Raw genomic sequence first — 23,959 nt, 5'->3', positions numbered from 1 at the left:
CAGCTATGGACTTCACTGTTATTTTAACTGCGATGGGTTATTAATTACAAATTTCAAAAGTGAATATATGTATTGCAAAGGTACTGTGAATATCCTAAATTCCTTAAATAAATATCTGCAAGATCAGGGTGTCTACGTGGACAAGAAAAAAAAAATCCCGGATTTTTCCCGGATTTCCCGGTTAAAAACACAATTTCTCCCGGATGAAATTACGTATAAAGCGGGTGAAAATACATCCATGTTAAGTAACAGTATACTTTCCTTCGGAGCTGTAAAACCTATCAGTCCTTTGAATCTTAAAGGTCTTATACCGGCGGAGGACGTCCCAGCACTTTAGGAAACGAAATCCAGGAAAACAATGCGTTTGGAAAGTTGTTTGATGCGAGACAATATGCACAGAGTTTATTTTCGTATTGCTAAAGTATATACACAAATTCCACAAAGTTCAGCACGGTAGCTTCCGAAACTCTAAAATAGAGATTGCGTTGAGCGATGCACTTCTGTGAGCCGTCATAGCTCATGTCACGTGACCTCGCTAGCGAATGACGGCAGTTATTCAGAGCACGAGGCCTACGAGAAAGACAGGCCGCGGCGCGTACGTTACGAAGGTAGGCCGAGCTCGCTCAATTCAGCAAAGTGCGTTTCTACACCGGTTAACTCGTAAGCAGATGTGTATGTACGAACGAGAATTGCATCCTCTATTGGCATCCACTGTTATTAGTCCTACAATGATAGGAAGTCCGTAGGCCTACTAACAGGCTCTAATTTGGCAATTAAAATCGTGCCAAAATGATTATCAGTGGCTTAGAAAAGTCGAAGTGTTCTGGCATGAAGGGACTTGTGACATTGCTCAGTAACACATTATGCACATTTTTTTGAAGTTCAATGGAACTTTTTCCCATCGATTGCATAATTTTTTATCTATGAAAGTACAACATTAAATATGAAAACTAACTTGAAGCTCTGTCTTTTTTTAGCGTGTGTTACACGTTAAGTCATATCAAATACAAATGTGCCGGTAAAATTTTAAATAGTGGCATAAATGACATCTTCTGGGCCCGACATTTTTCAAATGGTTGATCCTCAAAGTGTTACGTTTTGAATGAGAGTTATAACGCCCTGTGATTTAAGAAATGCACTGCACATTCTCACACGTAACATAAATCATCTTGCGTGGAAATTTACTTCGAAAGTAACGCATCTCAAGCCACTATTCGTAATATTTTCTGGTGATCTGTTAGAAATGTAAACAATTGTGACGTCACACACATCGAATGCATATTAGTTGTTACGGATGTACTGCATAATCTTCGACCTAAATCCTTTGACACTATTTACCCATTTTCTACGCAACTAAACTTTTATTTTGGTGTTATTCTCTGATTTGCGTTTCATTGCTGCAATATTATTTAGCAGTAGTGGACTAAAGTTCTTTGTCAGCGTATCAGATCTTACACGTCACACCTACAAAACCTTAACTGCAATCTAAAACAACAAAAAATCCCGGAATTCTAAAAAATTCCCGGGTTTTTCCCGGATTTGTCCCGGATGAAAAAATTCCCGGGTTTTTCCCGGAATTCCCGGATGTCCCGGGCCGTATACACCCTGAAGATGATCTTTGGTGGGCTTCAGCTATTATTATGATTACATGCTTTTGTGCAATGAATACTTTTTCTCTTAACGATGCATTAACCCAAAATATCATACCATATGAAAAAGTGAATGAAAATAGGCATAGTAAGCTAATTTACTGATATGTTTGTCACTGAAATTTGCAATAACCCTAATAGTGTAAGTAGCTGAACCTAACCATTTCATCAAATCATTGATGTGTCTCTTCCAATTCAATATCTCATCAATTCACACATCCAGAAATTTTGAATATTCTGGCTTGGCAACAGACTTTTGTTCATAATCTATATTCATCAATCGTGTTATGCCATTTACTGTACAGAATTGTATGTACTGTGTTTTCTCAAAATTTAGTGAAGAGTCCATTTGCAGAGAACAATTTAATAATTTTCTGAAAGACATTATTTACAATTTCCTTGACTGATTCTTGTTTGTTGGGTGTGATTACTATACATATATCATCAGCATAAAGAACTAGCTTTGCATCTTCATGAATTCAGAGTGGCAAGTCATTATTACATATTAAGAACAGTAACAGACCCAAGACTGAACCCTCATTCTTGATACCTCCCCAGTTAGAGGACTCAGCTGATTTTTGCAGACTATCTGTACTGTTAATTTCAACTTTCTGCATTCTTCCAGTAAAATATGAATTAAACCATTTGTCCCATTCATACCACAATACTTAAGCTTATCTAGAAGAATTTCATGATTCACACAATCAAAAGCCTTTGAGTGATCACAAAATATCCCAATGGGTGATGTTCAGTTATTCAATGCATTTAATATTTGATCAGTGAAATCATAGATAGCATTTTCTGTTGAAAAGCATTTCTGAAAACCACACTGACACTTTGTTAGTACTACATTTTTACAAGTATGTGATACTACTCTTGAATACATTACTTTTTCAAGAATTTTGGATAAAGCTGTCAGAAGTGAGCTTCGGCAGTAGTTAGCATCAGACCTATCCCATTTTTAATGCAATGGTTTAACAACAGCATATTTCAGTCTACCTGGAAAAATACCCTGCTTCAGTGAGCTACTTCATATGTGACTGAGAATCTTACTTATCTGCTGGGAACATGCTTTTAGTACTCTGTTGGAAATGCCATCAATTCCCTGTGAGCTTTTACTTTTGAGTGAACTTATTATTTTCCTAATTTCAGTAGGAGAGGTGGGGTGAATTTCAATTTTATCAAATTACATAGGTATTGCCTCTTCCATACAGTGATTACTGAAAAATGTTTTCTACTTCTGACTTCTTGTTAACAAACTTTTCATTGAGTTTGGTAGAAATACAGTCCTCCTGGGTTCTTGGTCCCCCTGTTTCCCTTTTAACAATATTCCAAATTGTTTTACTTTTACTATCAGATTTGCTAATTTCAGACATAATGCACATACTTCTGGACATTTTAATAACTTTTCTAAATACAGTGCAGTAGTTTTTATAATGTTTAACTGTATGTGGGTCATTACTGCTTCTAGCTATAAGATGCATAACACTTTTTTGTTTACAAGATATTTTTATCCCTTTAGTAAGCCATGGCTTTTTAGATGATTTCTTACACCACTTACACCACTGCCTCCAAATTTTGCTGGCAGATGACATTCACCAGGCATTCGCCATACCCACACCCTGCCATTGGATAGCCACATTGTGTACCATGATTCGTCACCCCCACACAACGGTTTTCCACTGTTCAATCGTCCAATGCTTATTCTCCTTACACCAAGCCAGGCATCGTTCAGCATTTACCGGCGTGATGTGTGGCTTATGAGCACAACCATGAAATCCTAGTTTTGTCACCTCCAGCCTAACTCTTATAGTACTTGCAGTGGATGCTGATGAAGTTTGGAATTCCTGTGTCTGGATAGATGTCAGCCAATTACACATTACGACCCTCTTCAACTGTCAGTGGCCTCTGTTAGTCAACAGACAAGGTTGGCCTGTACGCTTTTGTGCTGTATGCGTCCGTTCACATTTCCATTTCACTATCCTATCGGAAATAGTGGACCTAGGAATGTTTAGGAGTGTGTAAATCTCACATACAGACATATGACACAAGTGACACCCAATCACCCGACCACGTTCGAAGTTCCGGGGAGTACCCCATTCTGCTCTCTAACGATGTCTAATGACTACTGAGGTCACTGATATGGAGTACCTGGCAGGAGGTGGCAGCACAATGCACCTAATATGCAAAACTTATGTTTTTGGGGCCATCCGGATACTTTTTATCACATAGTGTGTGCCATTTATAAATAATATAAAGTGTATGTAAGTCAATCGGCAGTATCTTTACTAGCCAAAAATCAGTCAATGCAAGTGCATAACTCTTGTCATTATCTGTGCCCTAACAATTTCTTCAGTGCTTAATAGCAGTGGCTTCAAAACCAGTTAACTGCTGAAGGTTTTTTTAACACAGAAAGCCACCTAAATTATATGACTTCTGAAATTTTTCTGGATATTTCTTCTTCCACTAATTTTCAGATTTGCAGACAGATCCCATCAACATTCTGCCATGATATTTCGGCCCAGAAACATCTGGCCGTCCTCAGGTGAGTAGACGAAGTACTGAAGAGACCTGAAGTAGTCACGGTATTTACAGCAGATTCTGCACATGTGAATTGTACTGGCAGTTTACGGCGCATGAGTTAGGAGGTGACATGTGCGAGGCAGCCAAGTTTTGTGTGCTGCCCTCAGTGGTGAAATAAGAAGAAACTAATTGCTGCGTATCAACTGAGAATGTCGATTCCATTGTGATCATATAATTTTACTAATAGGATTCCAATTTTTATCCAGCTGAAAGCCATTTTCACAATTCATTAAATTACCAGAAAGACATATTTCCATAGATTCTTTAATTACAGAGTCCCAGAAGCTGGAAACTGGTGCTAAAATTTTGGTATTATTGTATTCCATTGAATAACCCATGGAAATGCAATGTTCTGCCACTGCTGATTTTAAAGGTCACCGCAGACACGTGTCTTTCATGTTCTACCCAGTGTTCCTAGACTATTCGCATCGTCTGACCTATATATGCAGAGCCACACTCACAGGGACTTGTATAAACACCCGCCTTTCTCAATTGTAAATTGTCTTTAACGAATCTGACTGAGGCCTTGATTTTTGTTGGTGGATGGAAAATGACATAAATATTATTCTTCCTAAGCAATCTGCCTATTTTAGAAGACATGTTCCCGGCATAAGGAAGGAACGCAGTTGATTTATAGTCATCTTCAGTCTCCTCAGAGTTTTGCTTCTTGTTATTGTAATAGTGCATGGCCTTCCGGTGGCCATTAAGTCAACAGGGACTTCTTCATATGCCTTTCCACTGTTGAGTGTTATTACCTTATCACTTTTGTTTCACTCTACTGTGTCCTTATAATGACCCAAGTAAATTTCTACTTTGTATGTAAATTGAAGTTGGAGAGGGGAAGAATAGAAAGGAAAGGAGGAGGGGGGGGGGGGGGAGATCACTGCTGTCAGCTGCACTGGGGCATTACAAGGAATCAGCCACAACAAACGAAAATGTGTACCGGACCAGGATTCAAACCCAGGATCTCCTGCTTACTAGGTAGGTGCGGTAATCACTACGACATCTGGGACACTGTATTATCGCAACTGCACGGACTATCTTGGCTCGCCTCACGGCTGATCCACAATCCCATTGAGCACCACCTACCTACAGCCACTTTCCATTTCCTTCACATTTGCTCTTCTGAGGTTCCCACAGGAGGTCGGATGTATTTGTGCATCCGTACTGAAGAAGGTGGATTCATTGCCCAGCTAGGCCTATCAAATTATATGAATGTGTGGTGTCTGTTAAAGAACAGACATCACACATTCATATAAATCTTCTTTGGTTGTGAACAGGTTTGAGGAGTGCATCTTCTTCTGCTTATTTTCCTATGCCTTTGCAACATGAAACTTTCAAAAATAACTACTGCTTTCTATTATGTACGATTAATATCTGTTGTCGAAGCATAATAATCATGTTGATTCCTGATTCTGCTCTGTTGCCAAGTATGTTTAGTGCTAATTTACCTGAACACTGAATGTCATTCACTTTATCCTAATTCAGTATTACACAACACAGTGTATCTGAACAGCATTCATTTTCTGCACTAAGGTAAAACTTGATCTCCTGTCAGTGAAATTTATGCAAATAGCCCTGCAAGTCATTGAGACAGTCAGTGTATGTTGTAACTGGATATTCACAAGATTAATATATCCCATTCACTTTCTGTCATAATGTTGTTTTCTCAAGTATTTCAATCTAGAGTAGCTATCTGCATTTCTCAAAGACTAAAATAAAATTTTTAAAGTCATATTTTAGTCATTTATAACCTGAAAATGAGTAACAGCTCAAATCTGATGCAAATAATGTCAACCACGAAATATTTCTTGGAGAAGTAACTGCTGGTAGAGAGAGCAATAGCCCAAACTTTTAAGCTCTTTAATAGCTAAAAATATATAATTCTCATTTTCAGCAAATGTATTCCTATTGTTTGAAAGTATTCTAAAAATTAATGTAAATGCCTAAAAACAGGCAAATTTAAGCAATAGAAAACACACACACACACACACACACACACACACACACACACACACACAATTTTGTCTCCACAAAAACCATCAGTGGCTTCTACCTAAATACAAATGCAACAACACAGATCAATTAATAAAACATAATACTGCAAATTAAAATGAAAATTATCAGCTCACCTGAGGGTTCTAGAAGGTATCCAACTGGTGTGAGTGTAACACCTTCTACTGTCCAGTCTGTGTGGCTGATTCTAAATACTTGACAGGCTGGAAGTTTCTGAATGTTGCTATAAACAGCCACAAGCATAGTGCATTCCTGAAAAATCAGGGAAGATATATTGAAATTATATACAGAGAAATCTGCTCACAGGATTCAAGATAAATATATGGATATTAACTACCTTTGACAGAATCCCGTTTTGAAAGCCAGTCAATCTTTAGCAATCTTCCCCATTGAATATGTCCAATAAATTCTTATAATAATTAGGGAATAGCAATTCACTTTGCATCCCTTTCTTCACAATTTCCAGAAATACAGGTTCTTTCAATAAGATTTACTTGATTTCACAAGACTATAAAATCTTCATAAATAAAGATAGAAACCTGGGGTAAATTTTAACTTACGCAGTGGACTATGAGGGTCGGGTTTCCAAAAGAACCATTTGACTTTACAAGGGTTTATCTTTTATGTGCATGCACAATGTAACTCTTTAGACTGGGTATCAGTAGATTTACTAAACAATCTGGTTGGTTGTTGAGTTCTAAATCACATGCTGCTGGGTATCTCTCTCATTGGTTGAAGTTTTCATGCTCTGTTTTAGTGAATAATACTTATAATTGAGTATCAAACTTCAAAATACTATCTGTGATACCTACACATACACAATGTCTTAACAATAGACTAATAAAGGATGTCCCAGGAGAAATGGTCAATATTTAAGGGTATGACAGGAACACTCATTTGAAACAAAAAACTCCCAATGGACATATGGCCTATTCCAAATGCTTCTGAGGTACAACACATTTAATGCACATTTGTTTTTGGGCTGCTGGCACACACACATCTCTCACCCACTCAATCTCACTGATGTTTCACTACAGCCCGACCTACCTCATTGGTTTCAACTTCTTTGCTCGGATATCTTTCTGCCATTAAACTAGCTCAAACACACAGTTATCCATGCTGTGTTGTGAATGAAGTGGTGCAAGTTATCAAGTATGTTTCTGAGAGAAGCATCAGTAGCTGTGTGTGTACACATACAGGCTAAAATACCACATAACTCCACTATTGAAGAATATTCAGATGTGGTGTATGTTCATGGCTTCTGAATAATAGTGCTTCTTCTGCCATCTAAGAATAGCATAGGCACTTTCTGACACATTGAATTCTGATCATAGAGTGTTTACCAGTTTTCAGCCCACTGTGTGTAACATATCTTCTTCCCACTTCCCATTTTTGTTCAAAACACATAGTTCAACAGGAACAGCAATACATCACTGAAATGGTGCTGCATAGTCCTGCTACCAGCACACAGTGTCTTTCTGCATGTGTCTTTCTGCATGTACACTCATGTTCCGAAAAAACAGAATGCCTGGAACGACGAGAGATGGGATGTTCATATTCACAGCACATGAACACAAGTGTGTTCTGCAGAAATAAGTAGCATCTGAATCATGTTGGCCCACAGGTTCAAGGACAACACCGATATCACAGCGCAACACCATGTGCTGGTAAAATGTGCCTGCGGCTCTCACTGTCATTATAAACTGGAGGTAATGGATCAGTGTGACTTGAGCATACATGCTGGATGCCTCACAGATACATGCACAAACTGTACTGTCAAATCAATTAGTTTAAAAGTGGGTACATTATTGGTATGAAAGAATGTGATGCATCCATCTGGGAAATTTCTGCTCCTGTGGCGCAAAGTATTTTGGCAGTGCAAAGAGTGTCTGTAGAATGGTTCACGGAAGGTCGTAGAACATGACAAGATGGGTCGGATCGCACCACAAAGACCGGCCCCCAAGAAGATCAACACCTCTTGGGAATGGCATTCCAGGACAGATCTGCGTCCTCCTTGGCTCTGACACAATGGTGGAAGAGTGAAACTCATCGTATACACTATCATGGGCAACAGTGTCGCTGTTTATTACAGCACGGGTTACATGCACATCGTCCACCTCTTCGCCTACCTTTGGCGAATGTGCAGAAACATGCTAAATGGCAATGGTGTAAGGAACGACATCACTGGGGGCAGGAATGGCATCGGATGGTGTTTTCAGATGAATTCAGGTTCCGTTTGTTTGAAAATGATGGCTGCATTTTGGTTTGCCACAGACAGGAGAATAGCATCACAGTTACTGCATTCGCACAGGACATTCAGTGGCAACTCAAGGTCTTATGCTGGGGGATGCTATTGGGTACAATCACAAATCACAGTTGGTACCTGTCCAGTGCACTGTGACCAGTGCGACCTACGTGAATGACATCCTGCAACCCATAGCCACATCCTTTCTGCATAACATCCCAGATGCCATTTTTCAAAAAGACAATGCACAACCTCATGTCGCTGCATGAACATGTGCCTTCTTGGCGTCAGAGGATGTCAGCCTTTTGCCCCGGCCCACCAGACTTGCTGCCAATCGAAGATGTGTGGGATAAGGTGAAACGATGGATGCAGCACTGTGACCCAATGCCAACCATCACAGATGAACTTTGAAACCACGTGAATGCAGCAAATGCAGCATGGACGGCTATACCACAGGATGCCATTCACAGCTTATATGTGTTGATGCCATCACACACGGAACAAGTTATCAGGGCACATGGCAGACCCTGTGCTACTAGGCAACAGGACACATGTTGAACCAAGGTGAATGAAATGCTGATCATTTCTGCAGAATGTACTTATGTACATGTCCTGTGAATGTGAATGTCCTATCAAGTCATTCAAGGTGATTATTTTTTCTTAAAAGGAATTTATGAATGTCTGACGAATACAGGTATAGCAAACATTACATGCAGAAAACTTTCATGCATTTCACATACAGCACATCCACAATCTTCACATTGGCAAAAATGTCACAAAATTTAAATTTTGTCACTGGTTAAGTGGCAATCTTCATTTGCTTTATTGTGAACTGTACAACTGCTGTAATGAGATGTTATGATAGTACTTAGCAGTGAATGAATTAAAAATACATAATTTTCAATGGATATTTTGTAAATGCCTGTTGTAATGTTTACTAACTGTTGTACATATGTAAACCTAATAGTGAACTGAACAATATACAAAATAAATAACAATGTACATTAAATGTTTTCTTTCTCAAAAACCATTCAGTATACAGCATATCTCCATATTAAGTTTTCTGCTTCAAATGAACATTCTTGTCATATCACTGAACATTGACCCTTCCACCTGGGACACCTTGTATAGCAAGTTTGTTGAAATGCTGTAATTACAACCATGCTTGAAAACACTCAATAATTCAAAACAGATAGACTGCAAAGCAATTTAAATAACACTAGTGCTCATTCTAGTCTGAATATGACCATAACGTTTAATTATCTATCTACATTACCGCAGACAGAAAACCAATTACCTATTTTAGAATTTATACTGCATCAGGAAGCTTAGTGGATGGATAACCTAGAATACATTTCATTTCATATGCCAAACATGCCACACTGCGTTAATATTAAAATATGAAACATTTAAATTGCATCACATTTCTCAAGTCCGAAACAGCCTCCAATTGTAAAAATCATCCCATACTTCTGTGAGATTGTCTACTTTTGTGAGGTTAGGCTACCATGCAGCCAATGGTCTAATTCAAGATCCTTATGCCCCTTACAGCCACCACATAATAGAGACATTCCACTGTTAAGAAATGCTTTTACATGCAAGTGCATCTGTTTAAGTAGAGAATACAAATCTCGTTTTGACGGTGTGTCAGCACCACCTCGATAAGACGAACAATGGTTAATGAATGAGTGAGCAAGCAAGTTGGCTGCACCACAAGCAAGCTAGTTGCACTAGTGAGACCCCTGTTGGCAATCACATGAACTGACAACTCATGACTGGCTGTTTAGTTTCAATGCACAAGTTAAAATTTACCATACCAACTTGCTGACTCTCACGGACAATAACATTTTTTCTGATAAGTTGGCTTCAATCCATTTGCCGAGATACTTAAACTTCTCAGTCCTTTTGCATGTTTGCCTGGTCTAGTAACATGTCTCTGTTAGCTTCTTTGATGTCGGTGAAGAACTCTGTTTTCTCCAGCGATGCTTGAAGAACCACTTTGGCTGCCTGTTTTCTGAGGCAGTTTACCTGCATTGTTGCCATTTCTAGAGAAACAGTAATGTGCCATGTCTTCTACAAAAGCCAGGCAATCTACAATCAGTCCTTCGTTCTTACGGCCCAGGTAGACAACACTCTGAACACCCAAATTGGTCAGTTTCTTGCACTATTCTCTCACAACCTTTCCAAGGACATAGTTGAAGAGGAGTGGGGTGAGTCGATCCCCTTGTCTCACTCCAGTTTTTATCTCAAAGCTTTCTGAGATCTCACCTCTAAATCTGACCTTGGAATAGGTGTTGGTCTAGGTTTCTAGAATGAGTCTGTGGGTTTTATTGTCTAGTCCATGTTCCTGGAGTATTTTGTTAAGCGTTTCTCTATCAACAGAGTCACAGGTCTTCCTGAAATCAACAAAGGTGACGACCACCTTGCAGTTGCTCGCCTTTGAGTATACCACTACAGTTTTAAGGTTGAAGACTGTTCAGTACAGGATTGGGTCTTCCAGAAGCCTCCCTGATATTCTTGCAGTTGACTATCCAATTGATGTTCGGCCCTTGTTAGTCACACCTTGAAGAGAGTCTTGTATATTACCGGGAAAAGAGAAATGCCAAGATAGTTGTTCAGATCAGTAAAATCTCCCTTTTGGTGAAGCAGATGGATCAGAGCCATGTTCCGATCAGGTGGTAATTTCTCTGTTTCCCAGATGCCCTGGATGATCTCGGTGAGCTTGCCCAAGGCATTGCTTCCAGCACATTTCCAGAGTTCAGCAATGATAGAGTCCTCTCCAGCTGCATCATTATTCTTTAAAAGTTGAATTATTTGCCCAACTACTTCCAATGAAGGAGGCAGTGAGTCCGGGTTTGTTTGTAGTCCAAGTCTTCGCTGGGTGGATTACAGCTGAATAGGTTTTTAAAGTACTGAGCTAAGAGGTGGCAGTTGTCCTTGTCGTTGAAAGCCAGTTTGCTCTACAAGTCTCTGAAGTGGAGGATTGGCAGATTGTGCCTGATGGCAGCTTCTGTAGAAGTTTCTGGAGTTATTCTTAGTGAAGCTCTCTTCAATTTGGGTTACTTGATTTTGTGTGGAAGGAGTTGCGAGAGGCGCACCATGGAGGGGTATGTGCATGAGCAGAGAAGAGAGGAGTTGGTAAAGGCAAGTGCTGGAGCTCAGAAAAGAGCGACTGAATGCAAACACCACCAGAGGCCTGCAAGGGGCCAATTCGGTTCCAACAAAGTGTGGAACCCGCAAAGGGTTGGTGAGTAAGTATTGACAAAATGGGTCTCCTTGAGTGTAATACAAGCGGCAGAGTAGAAGGAAAGAAGGGGCTGCAACTCTGGAAGGTGATGCAAATATCCATTACAATTCCACTGGAGGAGTCTCAAGCCGGAGTCCAAAGTGGAAGTGATTGGACCAGAGTCGGTCACGCTACTGAGTCGCTATCTGTCACCGAGAAGGATGGGGTAATATCCATATAGGTGGTGTCAGACTCTGTTGGTTCATTGTCTGTGAGGGGAAGGCCGCACCTCATGGGGTACCAGAGTGACCTTGCCCTTGTTTCTGCGTTCCTCGAATTATCTTAGCAGTAAGCCTCCTTTGTTCCAGAAAGTTCTCCCAATTTTTCTTGATTTTCTTACAGTTCCACTTCCCACAGAGTGTCTATTTTGGGCTATTGCATTGTCACAGTCTTCGTTCCACCATGGATGCTTCCTTCTCATGATGGGGGCAAGTTCATTGGCCATCTTCGGGAGAGTCTCCTTCAGTTGGTCCCAGCTGCTGAAATCTGTACTGTTCAGTCTCTGGCTCATTTCTTGTCTGTTCGTAAGTTGCTCTACGTCAAATCTTATCATCTTGGAAGTTCTGTGTACTTTAGTGTTTCTAGGCTGGAGGCTCATTTTGATCTTTGAGACATAGTGGTCCGAGTCCAGACTGGCACTTCTTAATACCTTCACATTTTGTGTTTTCTTTTGGGATTTTCTTGAAATGGCCACATGATCCATCTTGAACTCACTCAAGTTGGTGTTAGGTGAAATCCAAGTCGTCTTCTTCCTTGGCAGGTGTTTGAAGGCAGGAGACTTCATGACCAACCCAAAAGTCCTACACAGATCCACCAATTGTTCCCCATTGCAGTTGGTTCTCGTATGTGCCAGATAGTTGCCCACTATACTTCTGTACTTTTTCTCCCTTCCCAATTGGGCATTGAAGTCACCAAGCACTATGATGGCGTGTGTGTGTGTGTGTGTGTGTGTGTGTGTGTGTGTGTGTGGGCGCGCGCGCGCCTGGAACGTCAGAGAGAATATCTTCTAAGTCTTCCCAGAATTTGTCAGTTCTGTCTGGATTGCATCTGTTATCCTGGTTATCAACCGGGACAACAGGCATGGCATGTACATTGACTATATTGTAGCCGTTGTTAGCACATTTGAGGGGGACGATGTATACACAACTGCTTGGGGAGGTGAAGTCAATCACTGAATACAGTATCTTGTGACTGACTGTAAGTCCTGTACCTAACTGGAGTACATTCTTCATTACCCACTGACCCACTTTTCCTTTGAGGATTCTGTATCCTTGGGAATCGAAGCCATGATAATCCGTGAATCTGGTTCTTTCTTTAATAAAGAGCCTACCATTTCTGTTCATTCTTTGCTATAAACTATCTCATCTGCCCACAGGTAAATTCACATGGTTTCGGTTAAATATTCGTGTACTTTATAGTTTTATTAGTCCTATTTCACAGTGTTTTTGTATGAAGTACAAAAACATATGAGAGGGATCAGTTGAGAAATAATATGATGTTTTTGATGGTATTACAGAATCATATTCTACATGTTAAGTAATATCAAACACTTGTTACGGTATGTAATCTCAGCCATTTCCTTTAAGTTACTGATATATGCACAAGCACCTGAAAAAGGTTGTGGGATCCATATCAATAAAAATCTAAATTTTACATAGCATTTCCCTGAAAACCATAATTAGTTTCATGTTCTATGGATCATTTGCATGATAAATCATAATTATGTGGAATGAGTCATTTTAAATTCACATCACAAATTATTTTGTAAATACGCCTACATGATGAACATTGACAATGACTTCTTCTTCTTCCATGTCAAGCTTCTTCCACCATCATGGTCAATTGTACGTGATCTCTAGTTATATGAAATTGCTAAAACACTTACTTTCTCAATAGCTTGCATCAGAAAATTTCAGCCCTTTAGAAAGCAATGAAATATGCAATAGATCTTAACTATGTATTTCACTTCTCAGCAGTGCACAATGAAACAAGTATTTTTCTTCTCATGGTTCATACCTTGTTGAAGTCAACTGTGTAAGAATACCCTGGTCTGGTAAGCAACCGCACTTCATCAGGACGTCTCAGTGACACAACGTAAAGGTGCTTCTCAAGAGGTGACTCACGCAAACCAAGGAAGTATACTAGTTGCCTATCTGGATCAACCCAAATGGAGCGACCCAGCACTTCCCAGTCACCAGATGTAAGAGCAATTTTTTGGCTGACACGTGCTTGCAGGAATGTATCTGAAACATACAAGAACCAACATCATCAAACACTCAACAGTTTGGACAACTCTAAAAAATGTCCATCTTGGTAGCTGTATTATTTGGCATAGTAACTTTTAAGACTTGATGCTAAATGAAAATTGGCCTTAAAAGGTGGTTATAATATTCTGTACAACTGGAATAATGCATTTACAATGAGTTAACAAAGGTGAGCTCGGCGCATGTTGATAATTAGGGATGGAGGCAGTATCAGAACTGACCACTGACATACTATTACTATTTAGTGAACATCTAAATATATCTCATAAATTTACAATATGATCCAATAACAAGCAACTGACAACATCTTTGTTTTTAACAATGCAATATCACCAGTACTAGGAAAAACAAAGAATTCAACTCACTTTAAAGACTACATGCTGAGTTACAGACAATCACAACAAAAAAAGACTGTTACACATTTAGCGTGTGTGTGTGTGTGTGTGTGTGTGTGTGTGTGTGTGTGTCCTTTTCCGAAGAAGAGTTAGTTTTGTCGAAAGCTAAATGTGTAACAATCTTTCCATAGTAGTGCCTGTCTGCAGCTCAGTGCATCATCTTCACGGTACATCTGTTTCATATAGTTTGAATAACATAATTAAATTGGTTATCTGTATTTATACAAGGGTGTCCTAGGAGGAATGGTAAATATTCAGGGATATGACATTATCACTGATCTGAAGCAAGAATATTTAGTAAATATGGGATCTAAAATGCATACTTAATGACCTATGAGCCCTTATTCAGTAGAAGTGATGCATTTCACATTGCTTAACCCAATACTTGTATAAAGAATCATGTCATGCATTGTACAATGGCACACAGATCATATATAAAGACCACACAATGTGACAATTACAGATGCTGATGTTTTCTATCTATACAATAAACAATATGCATTACAGTTAAAGAGTTTGGGTAGTCAAAAATCACAAATTTCCACTGTAAGAAAATTGTCTAATTACTTAAAAATATCCACATCAAAATAGATTTACATCCTAAGTATGGGAAAATGTAATCAATGAAACTAATAAATTGTGAGAAAGAATTTCCAGCCAGAACTTACCTTCAGGTGGCAAAATGTGTACTCCTGCTGATAAACATTTACAAAAGTGGAAGTGATGCACTTCATAGGTTTCAGAACAAGTAATTCAATGAGGAGAGGTGAAACAATGAGAAACCATATCAGGACGAGGGGGACAGGAACACTATGCAATAAAAATCTGGAGACTTTTTTCTAAATGTCACTATTACACTGAAAGACCTAAAAGCTAATTGACATCCATAATAAGTGGAAAAGCATTTTAAGGTTTTAAAGAAAGTCTTGAGGTAGATCTGGTTTACATGCTATCCACAGTACATGAGTTGCTCTCTATCTAGATGATTTTACTATGGTGTTATGGCAGGAGACACAATTCATTCAACCATTGCTCCCAGACACATGATAACCTCATTTCTGATTCCCACTCTCAACATTTTTGGCCAAGTTCACAGATGTCTCAAGCAGTGTTTCACAAAATAATGGCCAATTTTTAGCTTGTGTGAATTCAAGTAACGTCACATTGCAGCTTTCTCAGCTACAACAGCATAAATTAGTGACAACAGTCAAAGTCATCTTTTATTTATCCTTAGTTACCAGTTTTGGTTAGATCACCTGCAGACGAAAGTGTACAAGATGACATGGCAGCATTAATGAAGTAGCACCTTATACTACATACCAGTCAACAGTGTAAAATAAACAACCTAATGCAGCCAAAACTGCCATCTTATCACTGCATTTTGGTCTTAAGTATTGTTTCACCAAAACAACTTCCTTTTATGGTAGCTTTTGATAACTGACTGTCAAATTCCAATGACGCTATGTCTAATATCAATAACAATTGCAATAATGAACTATTTTTGTGTTTTCCAATATTTTTGATGAATAAAATAATATTGAAATCTTCACACAAGAAACTCTACAAGTATCACATACAGTCAAAGCCATGGTCTACAGATCAAGCTACTAAAAGCCTCATCTGATGATCCTGTGATGAATTCTCTTGTCCAGTCTGAACAAGCATAGAGAGTAAGTATGTTGGCTGTTGGTAGCTCCAACATTAGATGGGTAATGGAGCTCCTCATGGAAGTAGCAGGCAGGTCCAGAAAGAAATCCAACGCACATGAATTCAACACACACGTGGGAACCTTGCTGGAAGATCTCGTGTAAGACGTGGGAAAGTTTGTGCTAGCTGCTATTCAATGCACTGTATGCAACTGGCTTCTAATTGTGGCTCAAGTCAGCATGAATGGATCAAGCTGCATAAATTGTGACGCCATCCTTCTTTCATTTAGATGGTTGATTGAATTGGGAAATACAGCTAGTCTTACACATGGGGATGAGAACCAGACTTAGTATGGGCAGCATCTTATGAAAAACCTTGTGGTGTTTGATGTTTGGAACAAACTGGGAGGCTTAAACCAGAGCCTCGGTCAATTCTCTGATGATGTGGAGTATGGATTTCTTGAAATCCTCTACTTACTGGATGAGAACTGTAACCCGAGAACTGTAGCCCCCCCCCCCCCCTCCCGTGGTGGCCCACTGGTTACTACACCTACCACCCACAGCAGACTTAAATTGGGTCACTATGGCAAGTGTAGTGTGTGACAACATTCAAATAGAGTGCCTGCAAATACCCGAGGTGGCCACTGGGCCACACAGTCACCAACCACTGTCACGAAGTCCACCATGTACCTGCAGTACGACACTAATAACACCTAACGTGGATAATGTCTTTATAATGGCAAAGATGGGCCTCTGGGCCCTCAGTTGTTGAATGTGTTCAAGACACAAATTATTTTAATTTTATTCTTGTTGATGTCATTCCATGACCCAATAAACTGAACCTCCTTTACAACCATGTGTTTCCTTGTGTTCCTAGTTTAAACCTATCAGGCTTGCACTACACAAATGAAATGGCTACTGGTATGGCTGAGTTCATATCACACTCATGAAAATTTTCTTACATTAGTGGGTCACCTTCATGGTTTCAATGATTAATTATATGGCAGAATCAGAGATAGGTGTAGATAAATCAGGCTAAATGGCAAATGTGAATTAATTTAATTAAAGCTGTTCCCAGACACTGGGATTTAAGACCGTTTTTTTCCCCAAACAGTTTTTCTGTCAAATTATTTCAAGTAATTAGAGTGTCAATTCACAGGGGCAATGTCTTAGAGCTCCTAGTAACTAACAGATCTAAACTTTTTGAATTGCAGAGGAGAAAATCTATGATCATAAGGCTGTTGCAGATGTTAAAAGGAAATTTGAGAAGTGTAAGAAAATATTTTTTTTTAGCAAGTATGATAGGGGAAAAAAGTGCACTTTATCTCAGCAGTCAATTTCAAATGTTTATCTTGAGGGATGAAAATGAGGAGCACAAACATCTAAAAATCGAATGCATACATTTTAAACATGTACATTCCAAGCATGATTTAGTAGCAGTGGTATAAAAATGCTTTGAAAATAGAGCTTCATCACAGATTTAACCAAAGTCAAAGCTTTGTTGACAAAAGTGAGAACTGAATTCAAATGTAAACCTTTTCTATGAACTACATGAAAAATCTGTAGAGGTTTTAGTCTTGCTCAATGTCCATAATGGCACCGAAATGAAAAGTGACATACACCAAAATGCTGAATTTGGCCTTCCACAACTGTTTCCTTGGAGAAATTGTAATACCGTAAATGCACTACAGTGGCAGATATTGAGATGCGTGATCATGGAAATGAGAATCCATTAAAAACAGCGCAAATACTTCTGGACTTGATGAGGCACTTGTAAAGTTGTACAGATTGTGTGACAGAAGATGTTCCCCTTTTGACAGCAGTTTCTTGTGTAATGCGGGAGGTATGAAACTGGAAACGGTGCAGGTCATTCCTGTTTTCAAAAAGGGCCATCAGACAGATACAGACAGTTATAAACTTTTATTGCTGGCACCAATCAGTTGTAGAACTGTGGAACAAGTTTGATATTCATGTCTTACAAATAAATCTCCTTTATATGAATCAACATGGATCTGAAGACATCTTAGGAAAGTCAGCTAGCCCCGTTTACCCATAAGATACAAAGTGTCATAGATAATGCATTCCGGATTGATACCATATTCTTCGATTTCCCAGACAAATTTGCTACACTGAAGAATGGTGCAGGACCAACACTCATAGAAGAAGGGCTACCATAGAGAAACAGCTAAGTCACAGCTTACAGAATTGTCTCCAGAATGATTTTTCACACTGCAGAGGAGTGTACACTCATTTGAAACTTCCTTACAGATTAAAACTGCATGCGAGACTGGGACTTGAACCCTCAAACTTGTTTGATCAGGCAATGCTTTACTGACTGATATATCCAGGAATGACTCCATGATCTATCCTTGCAGTGCTACTCCTGCCAGTGTCTATTTCCAGCCCATCACAATTTTTAATCTGCCAACTGTCCCTGCAAAGTGAAGACTCATTCTGTAGAGTGTCTCCTAGGCTGTTGCTAAGCCATTTCTCTCCAATATCCTTTCTTCCAGGAGCATTTGCACTGTGAGATATGTAGAAGAATGCATATTAAGTTTTGAAAGTAGGAGGGAGTTACTGGCACAAGCAGAGCTGTGAGGATGGGTCTTGTGTCATGCCTAGGAAGTTCAGTCAGTAGAGCACTGCCCGCAAAAGGCAAGGGTCTAAGTTAAAGTTCCCATTCGGCACACACCTTTTAATCTACCAGGAAGTTTCAAATGAGTAGACACTACACTGTAGAGTGATAAGTCACATTTATTCAGACCTGGCAAATGTCACTTGGGGAACTGCTTACAAGCTTTCTTAAGGATACAGCCTGTCATCAGCAGTTTTAATGTAGGCAAACTAAAAAATAAAGGGAGATGTGGATCAAAATTAATGTTTTCTTTTTCTCCAATGTGAGAGCACAGCAACATTCTTCAAATCTCTCTGGAAACATTGCAGCAAGAGATCACTGATCTCTACATTCTTTTATACTTCATTCGTTCCAAAGACTATGCAAAAATAACTTTTAAATACCTAGCTTTTTTCACTTTAAACCTCAGTCATATATTCGCAACTTGGAACTGGAAATGAAATTAATATTTTAATCAAATGCCTTCTCCTATCAAGTAAAGTATGAATTACAAATTCTGCTTTCAAAGTTGTGGTATGGTTAGTAAATATCTGAAAACTGAACTTCTGATCACAAAGAAAAGAAACTAATACCTTTTTACCACAGCAGTACAGCCTCAAAAGGTAAAAATAGCAAACTATATGCAGGAAATAAATATACAAAAGCTAAATACATTTTACAGATGTGTATCCTACACATATTACTGGCTGTCAAAGGAATGCCATTCATGTTTCATAGGTTTGTGCAGAGAGATGTACCACACCACTCAGCTACAGAGTGAATTTTCATTCTTACTCAAAGTTGAAAAATGTCACGAGAAAAATTGAGAACAAGCAACCTCTCACCTGCAGGTGAATGATGGGTGACACATCAGGACACAAAACATACCTCTGCCAGTATGATTTTCTGATATTTTAAATTGTCACCTATCATTCATTTGCAGATTACTGTTTGTCTGCTCTCAATGTCTGTCTGTTCGTTGTTCTCTTTACTATCAATAGATTATCAGCTATATCAGCTATGTCTCTGTTGAGATGCATGAAGAGTCCCCTCCCTTCCCTCAATCTCACTAATTTCGTATCCATCTAAGAGTTCAGTAAACTTAAATTTCACAGAAATTCTATAAATTTAAGGATTTATGCAATATTTTGGTCTTTATCAATAAGGAATGACTTTTCAGTACATCCAAAAATAAATTTAAGCATTTTAATAAATTAAGCTCTCCAGTCTTACTCAAAGTTTACATTCCACATTTGTTCTCAAGCAATCAGTTATCCTTCCCTGCAATTTATCTTTTCATTATTTTCCTTTACAAACAAAAACCTGTTTATTCAGTCCATATTATCCTGTACCTTTCATGCTTTGACTAAAAAATACTTTTGATACTTCTAGTACAACTTAAGTTTTCACACCACATTTTGGCAATTTTCAATGAATGTTCCACAGTAGAAATGCACCACAATACACTTGACCAAATGAAGTAACAGTTGCCCAAATGAAAACACAGAACACAGACTGCACAATCTTGCCACGAAATTAAACACAGTATTTGTTTTCTTATTATATGGGAACATTGTATGTCCAAAAAGAAAGTTGGAGAGTGAAGGATGAAGCCATATAAAAGTAGAGGATAATGAAGAAAAGACGACGATTGTGGTTATCTCTCAATTTACAAGTCAAAATTATAAAGCTTACTCTCACTTTACCATATTATTTTTACAGCTGCATGCACGCACGCACACGCACGCACATTGTAAAATGTAACTAAACATTTATTTATTTTTAAGGAACAATAAAATATTGCTTAATAAAACAATGCCTAGCAGTCACTACCTCAACTGCTACGTTATTTTGCTAACTTTGCAGAAGGGTGGGCAACATTAGGAACTAACATAACACACCTGCATGCAATTACAGAACCCTTTAAATGGAAACACTCACTTTCAATAGTATCGAGTGCATCATCAATTCCATTAGATACGCCACTCACATGGGCTGTAATAAAGTACAAATGCCGAAAACCAGTCTCCTCGCTAGCCCAGATGAATCGCACTTCACTATCCTCATTCGTTGGAAAAAAATAAAGTAACTCATTTACCTGAAAAGGCAAGAATATTATTATTTTTTGACATGTAAATTAACACTAACATTGCTCCAAAAATTAACAATGATACCAAACTAGGTAATAATGCTTTGCAGTTATTTAAAACTGCAGTTATTCACGAGCATGAGAACAACAAAAGAAATCAATTCGAAGAGAATTAGATAACAAGCACCAAAATCTATAGTCTGAAAAGCATAAGAAAAAGAACAATCTGACGAATTCTAATGCTGAATCAGGCAGCTGCTTGTTCTTGTTATTGAAGGTATTACAAGGCAACTGTGGTAAGAAATTTACATCGCAGACTGAGTGTTTTCAGTTCAAAGATAGACCTGGAGCTACACCTCTGTAAAACAGAAAATACTGCAACACAGTTATAGATCATTAATATCAAAATTATAAATAATTAGTAAAATTTCAGACTGGGGCTCTGAAGCATAAAGACTGATTAAGAAGCAGGATGAATGAGCTACCCCACAACATCCTTAGACAGTTCATCTATTTAACGTAGAAGTCAGTGAGTGCTAGCTCCAACACTAAACTCCTTTAATAAGACTGTCACTCAAAGTACTTAAAAAGGTAAAATACGAGGGTCATTCAGTAATTAAAGAGACAAATTAGTCTGGAGAAAAAGGCAGTTATTTGTACAGAACAATACTTTTTCTACTTTTCAACATAACCCCCTTGAACATTTAAGCACTTGTTCCAATGGGCTAGAAGCTTTTTGATTCTGGCTGCAAAGAACTTTATCTTGATGTTTGAACCAATTTCCCACAAACTTTCTCACATCCTCGTTGTCCTGGAACCTTTTCCCATGTAATGCCTCCTCCAGTGCACCAAACAAATGAAAATCACTAGGTGCTAAATCAGGACTTACGGGGAATGAGTCAGTACTTCCCGGGCCATTTTGTCGATGGTTTCACAGGTTAGTTGAGCAATATGAGGATGTGCAGTGTCTTGCTGGAGAATCACCCCTCTCCTCTGAGATCCACGACATCTCTCTCTCATGGCTGGCTTCACCTTGTTTAAAAACAAATCTGAGTAGTATTGGCTGTTCTTTGTATGCAGCTCTTCGAGACAATAAAAAAAAACTGAACTTTAAGCATCCCAAAACACCATCAATATGACTCTTCCTGCTGATGCTCGGGTTTTGAATTTTTTCTTGACAGATGAGTTGGTGTGCTTCCACTCCATGCTTTGTCTTTTTGATTCTGTCTCATAATAGAGAAACCAAGTTTCATCAAAAATTAAAAGTTTGTTGAGGAAGTGCTCACCTTCTCTTTCATAGTGTTCCTTTAGTTCTGTGCACACTCTCATCCTTGTTTCCTTGTGTAGCCGCGTAACTCCTTTGGGACCCATCCTGCACGTTTTGCGATACTTCAGCTTGTTACAGATAGTGTTATGAACTGTACCAGTACTAACTTGAACCTTATCAACTATCATTTCCACAATCACGTGGCGGTCAGCACGAATAATGTCATCAATTCAACTTTCAAGTGAGGGAGTTGAAACTGCAACTGGTCAGCCAGAATCGTATTCATCAGTCACTGAGTCGCAACCATTTCTGAACTGTTCTACCCACTTGTAAAAATTTGTGCAATTCATGCAACCTTCACCATAAACTTTAGGCATTCTATAGTATATAGTCACTGGTTTCTCGCCTTCAGCAAGTAAAAAACAAATAACAGAATGTTGTTCAACATTTCTAGCAGACTCGCCATCTTGACATTTATTTTTAAGGTTATAAATAAAACAATGTTGATACAACAGCTGATCAGGGCTCATCCCAGTGATGCCAACTTAAAGCCATAAAAGTACCAAACTTTCCCTACTAACAGTTTTTCCACCAGCCCAATCTCTCTCTTTAATTATTAATGACCCTTATACATGACAACAATTGGCAAGAAATAAACATTATAGGCTCAGACAGGTATCAAACACCAATTAACAACACACCATTACCATGATCTCAGGCCACTGTGGCCGGACTGTCTGTAAAAGATTTGGGGGAGGGGTGGGAGGTGAGTGGAAAACGAGAGTAGAGAAGGGGAAGAAGACTGATGGATGTGTTGTTGGAATAGAAAGAAGGTTGTGTAGCACAGAAATGGGAGCAGGGAAGGGTACAGGTTAAGTGGAGGAATGGGATTAGTCAAGGTTGGGGCCAACTTGGTTATATGAACGTATGACATATTGCAAGGAATGTTCCCATCTGCACAGTTCAAAAAACCTTGTGTTGGTGGGAAGGATCCAATGGTGCAGGTTGTGAAGCAGTCATTAAAGTGAATCACTTGTGTTTGGTGACATGTTAGCATATGCATGGTCCTGCTAACTCTTGAACACAGTTTGTCAGTGGTCATCACACAGACAGATGGCTTGTTAATTACTATGCCCACATAGAAAGCAGAATAGTGACTGCCGGTTAGTTTGTAGATCACGTGATTACTTTCATAGGTAGGCCTCTCCTGCCTTTGATGGGATAGGAGATACCTGTGAACAGGCTGGAGTAGATGGCTGTGGGTGGATGTACAGGAGAGGTCTTCCATCTAGGTCTGTTCCAGGGATATGTGCCATGAGGCAAGGGATTGGGGGCAGGGTGGATTACGGATGGACAAAGATAGTGTGTAGGTGGGTGGCTGGAAAGGATAACGGATAGGATATTCCTCATTTCAGGACACAACAAGAGGTAGTCAAAAACCTGGCAGAGAATTTGATTGAGTCGCTCTAGGCCTTGGTGGTACTGAGTCAAGAATGGAGTGCTCCTTTGTGGCAGAACAATAGGTATGTGGGAGGTGATTGGAGAAACAAGGCAAAGGAGATCTGTTTCTGTACAAGGCTGGTCGATAATTTCAGTCCATGAAGGCCTCAGTGAGATGCTTGGTATATATGGAGAGGTTCTGCTCTTTACTGCAGATGTGACAACACAGATGGCTAGGCTGTATGGAAGGGCCTTGTTGTTATGGAATAGGTGGCAGCTGTCGAAGTGGAGGTATTGCTGAAGGTTGGTAGGTTCGATATGGACAGATACTGATGTAGTTATCCTTGAGATGGAGGTCAACATCAAGGAAAGTGGCTTGTTGGGTTGAAAAGGACAAGGTAAAGGTGAATTGGGGAGAAGGTGTTGAGGTTCCAGAGGAATGTGTATGGGTGTCCTCGCCCTCAG

The 23,959-nt window shown here is 39.1% G+C and overlaps 1 protein-coding gene across 3 annotated transcripts in view; it reads right to left on the bottom strand.

The window, feature by feature from the left end:
- Positions 1-23,959, bottom strand: part of LOC126182079 (dipeptidyl peptidase 9) — a 191,777-nt gene that overhangs the window by 69,738 nt on the left and 98,080 nt on the right. For all 3 annotated transcript variants that reach the window (XM_049924822.1, XM_049924823.1, XM_049924824.1), the window contains 3 exons: positions 20,640-20,796; positions 13,796-14,022; positions 6,365-6,500 (listed from right to left, as the gene is read on the bottom strand). In XM_049924822.1, the coding sequence (XP_049780779.1) occupies positions 6,365-6,500; positions 13,796-14,022; positions 20,640-20,796 (520 nt within the window). The remainder of the gene's footprint in view (positions 1-6,364; positions 6,501-13,795; positions 14,023-20,639; positions 20,797-23,959) is intronic.

The sequence above is a fragment of the Schistocerca cancellata genome, chromosome 1 (genome assembly GCF_023864275.1).
Source record: "Schistocerca cancellata isolate TAMUIC-IGC-003103 chromosome 1, iqSchCanc2.1, whole genome shotgun sequence".
NCBI classification, from domain to species: domain Eukaryota; kingdom Metazoa; phylum Arthropoda; class Insecta; order Orthoptera; family Acrididae; genus Schistocerca; species Schistocerca cancellata.
This window is presented reverse-complemented; position numbering and strand designations above follow the sequence as displayed.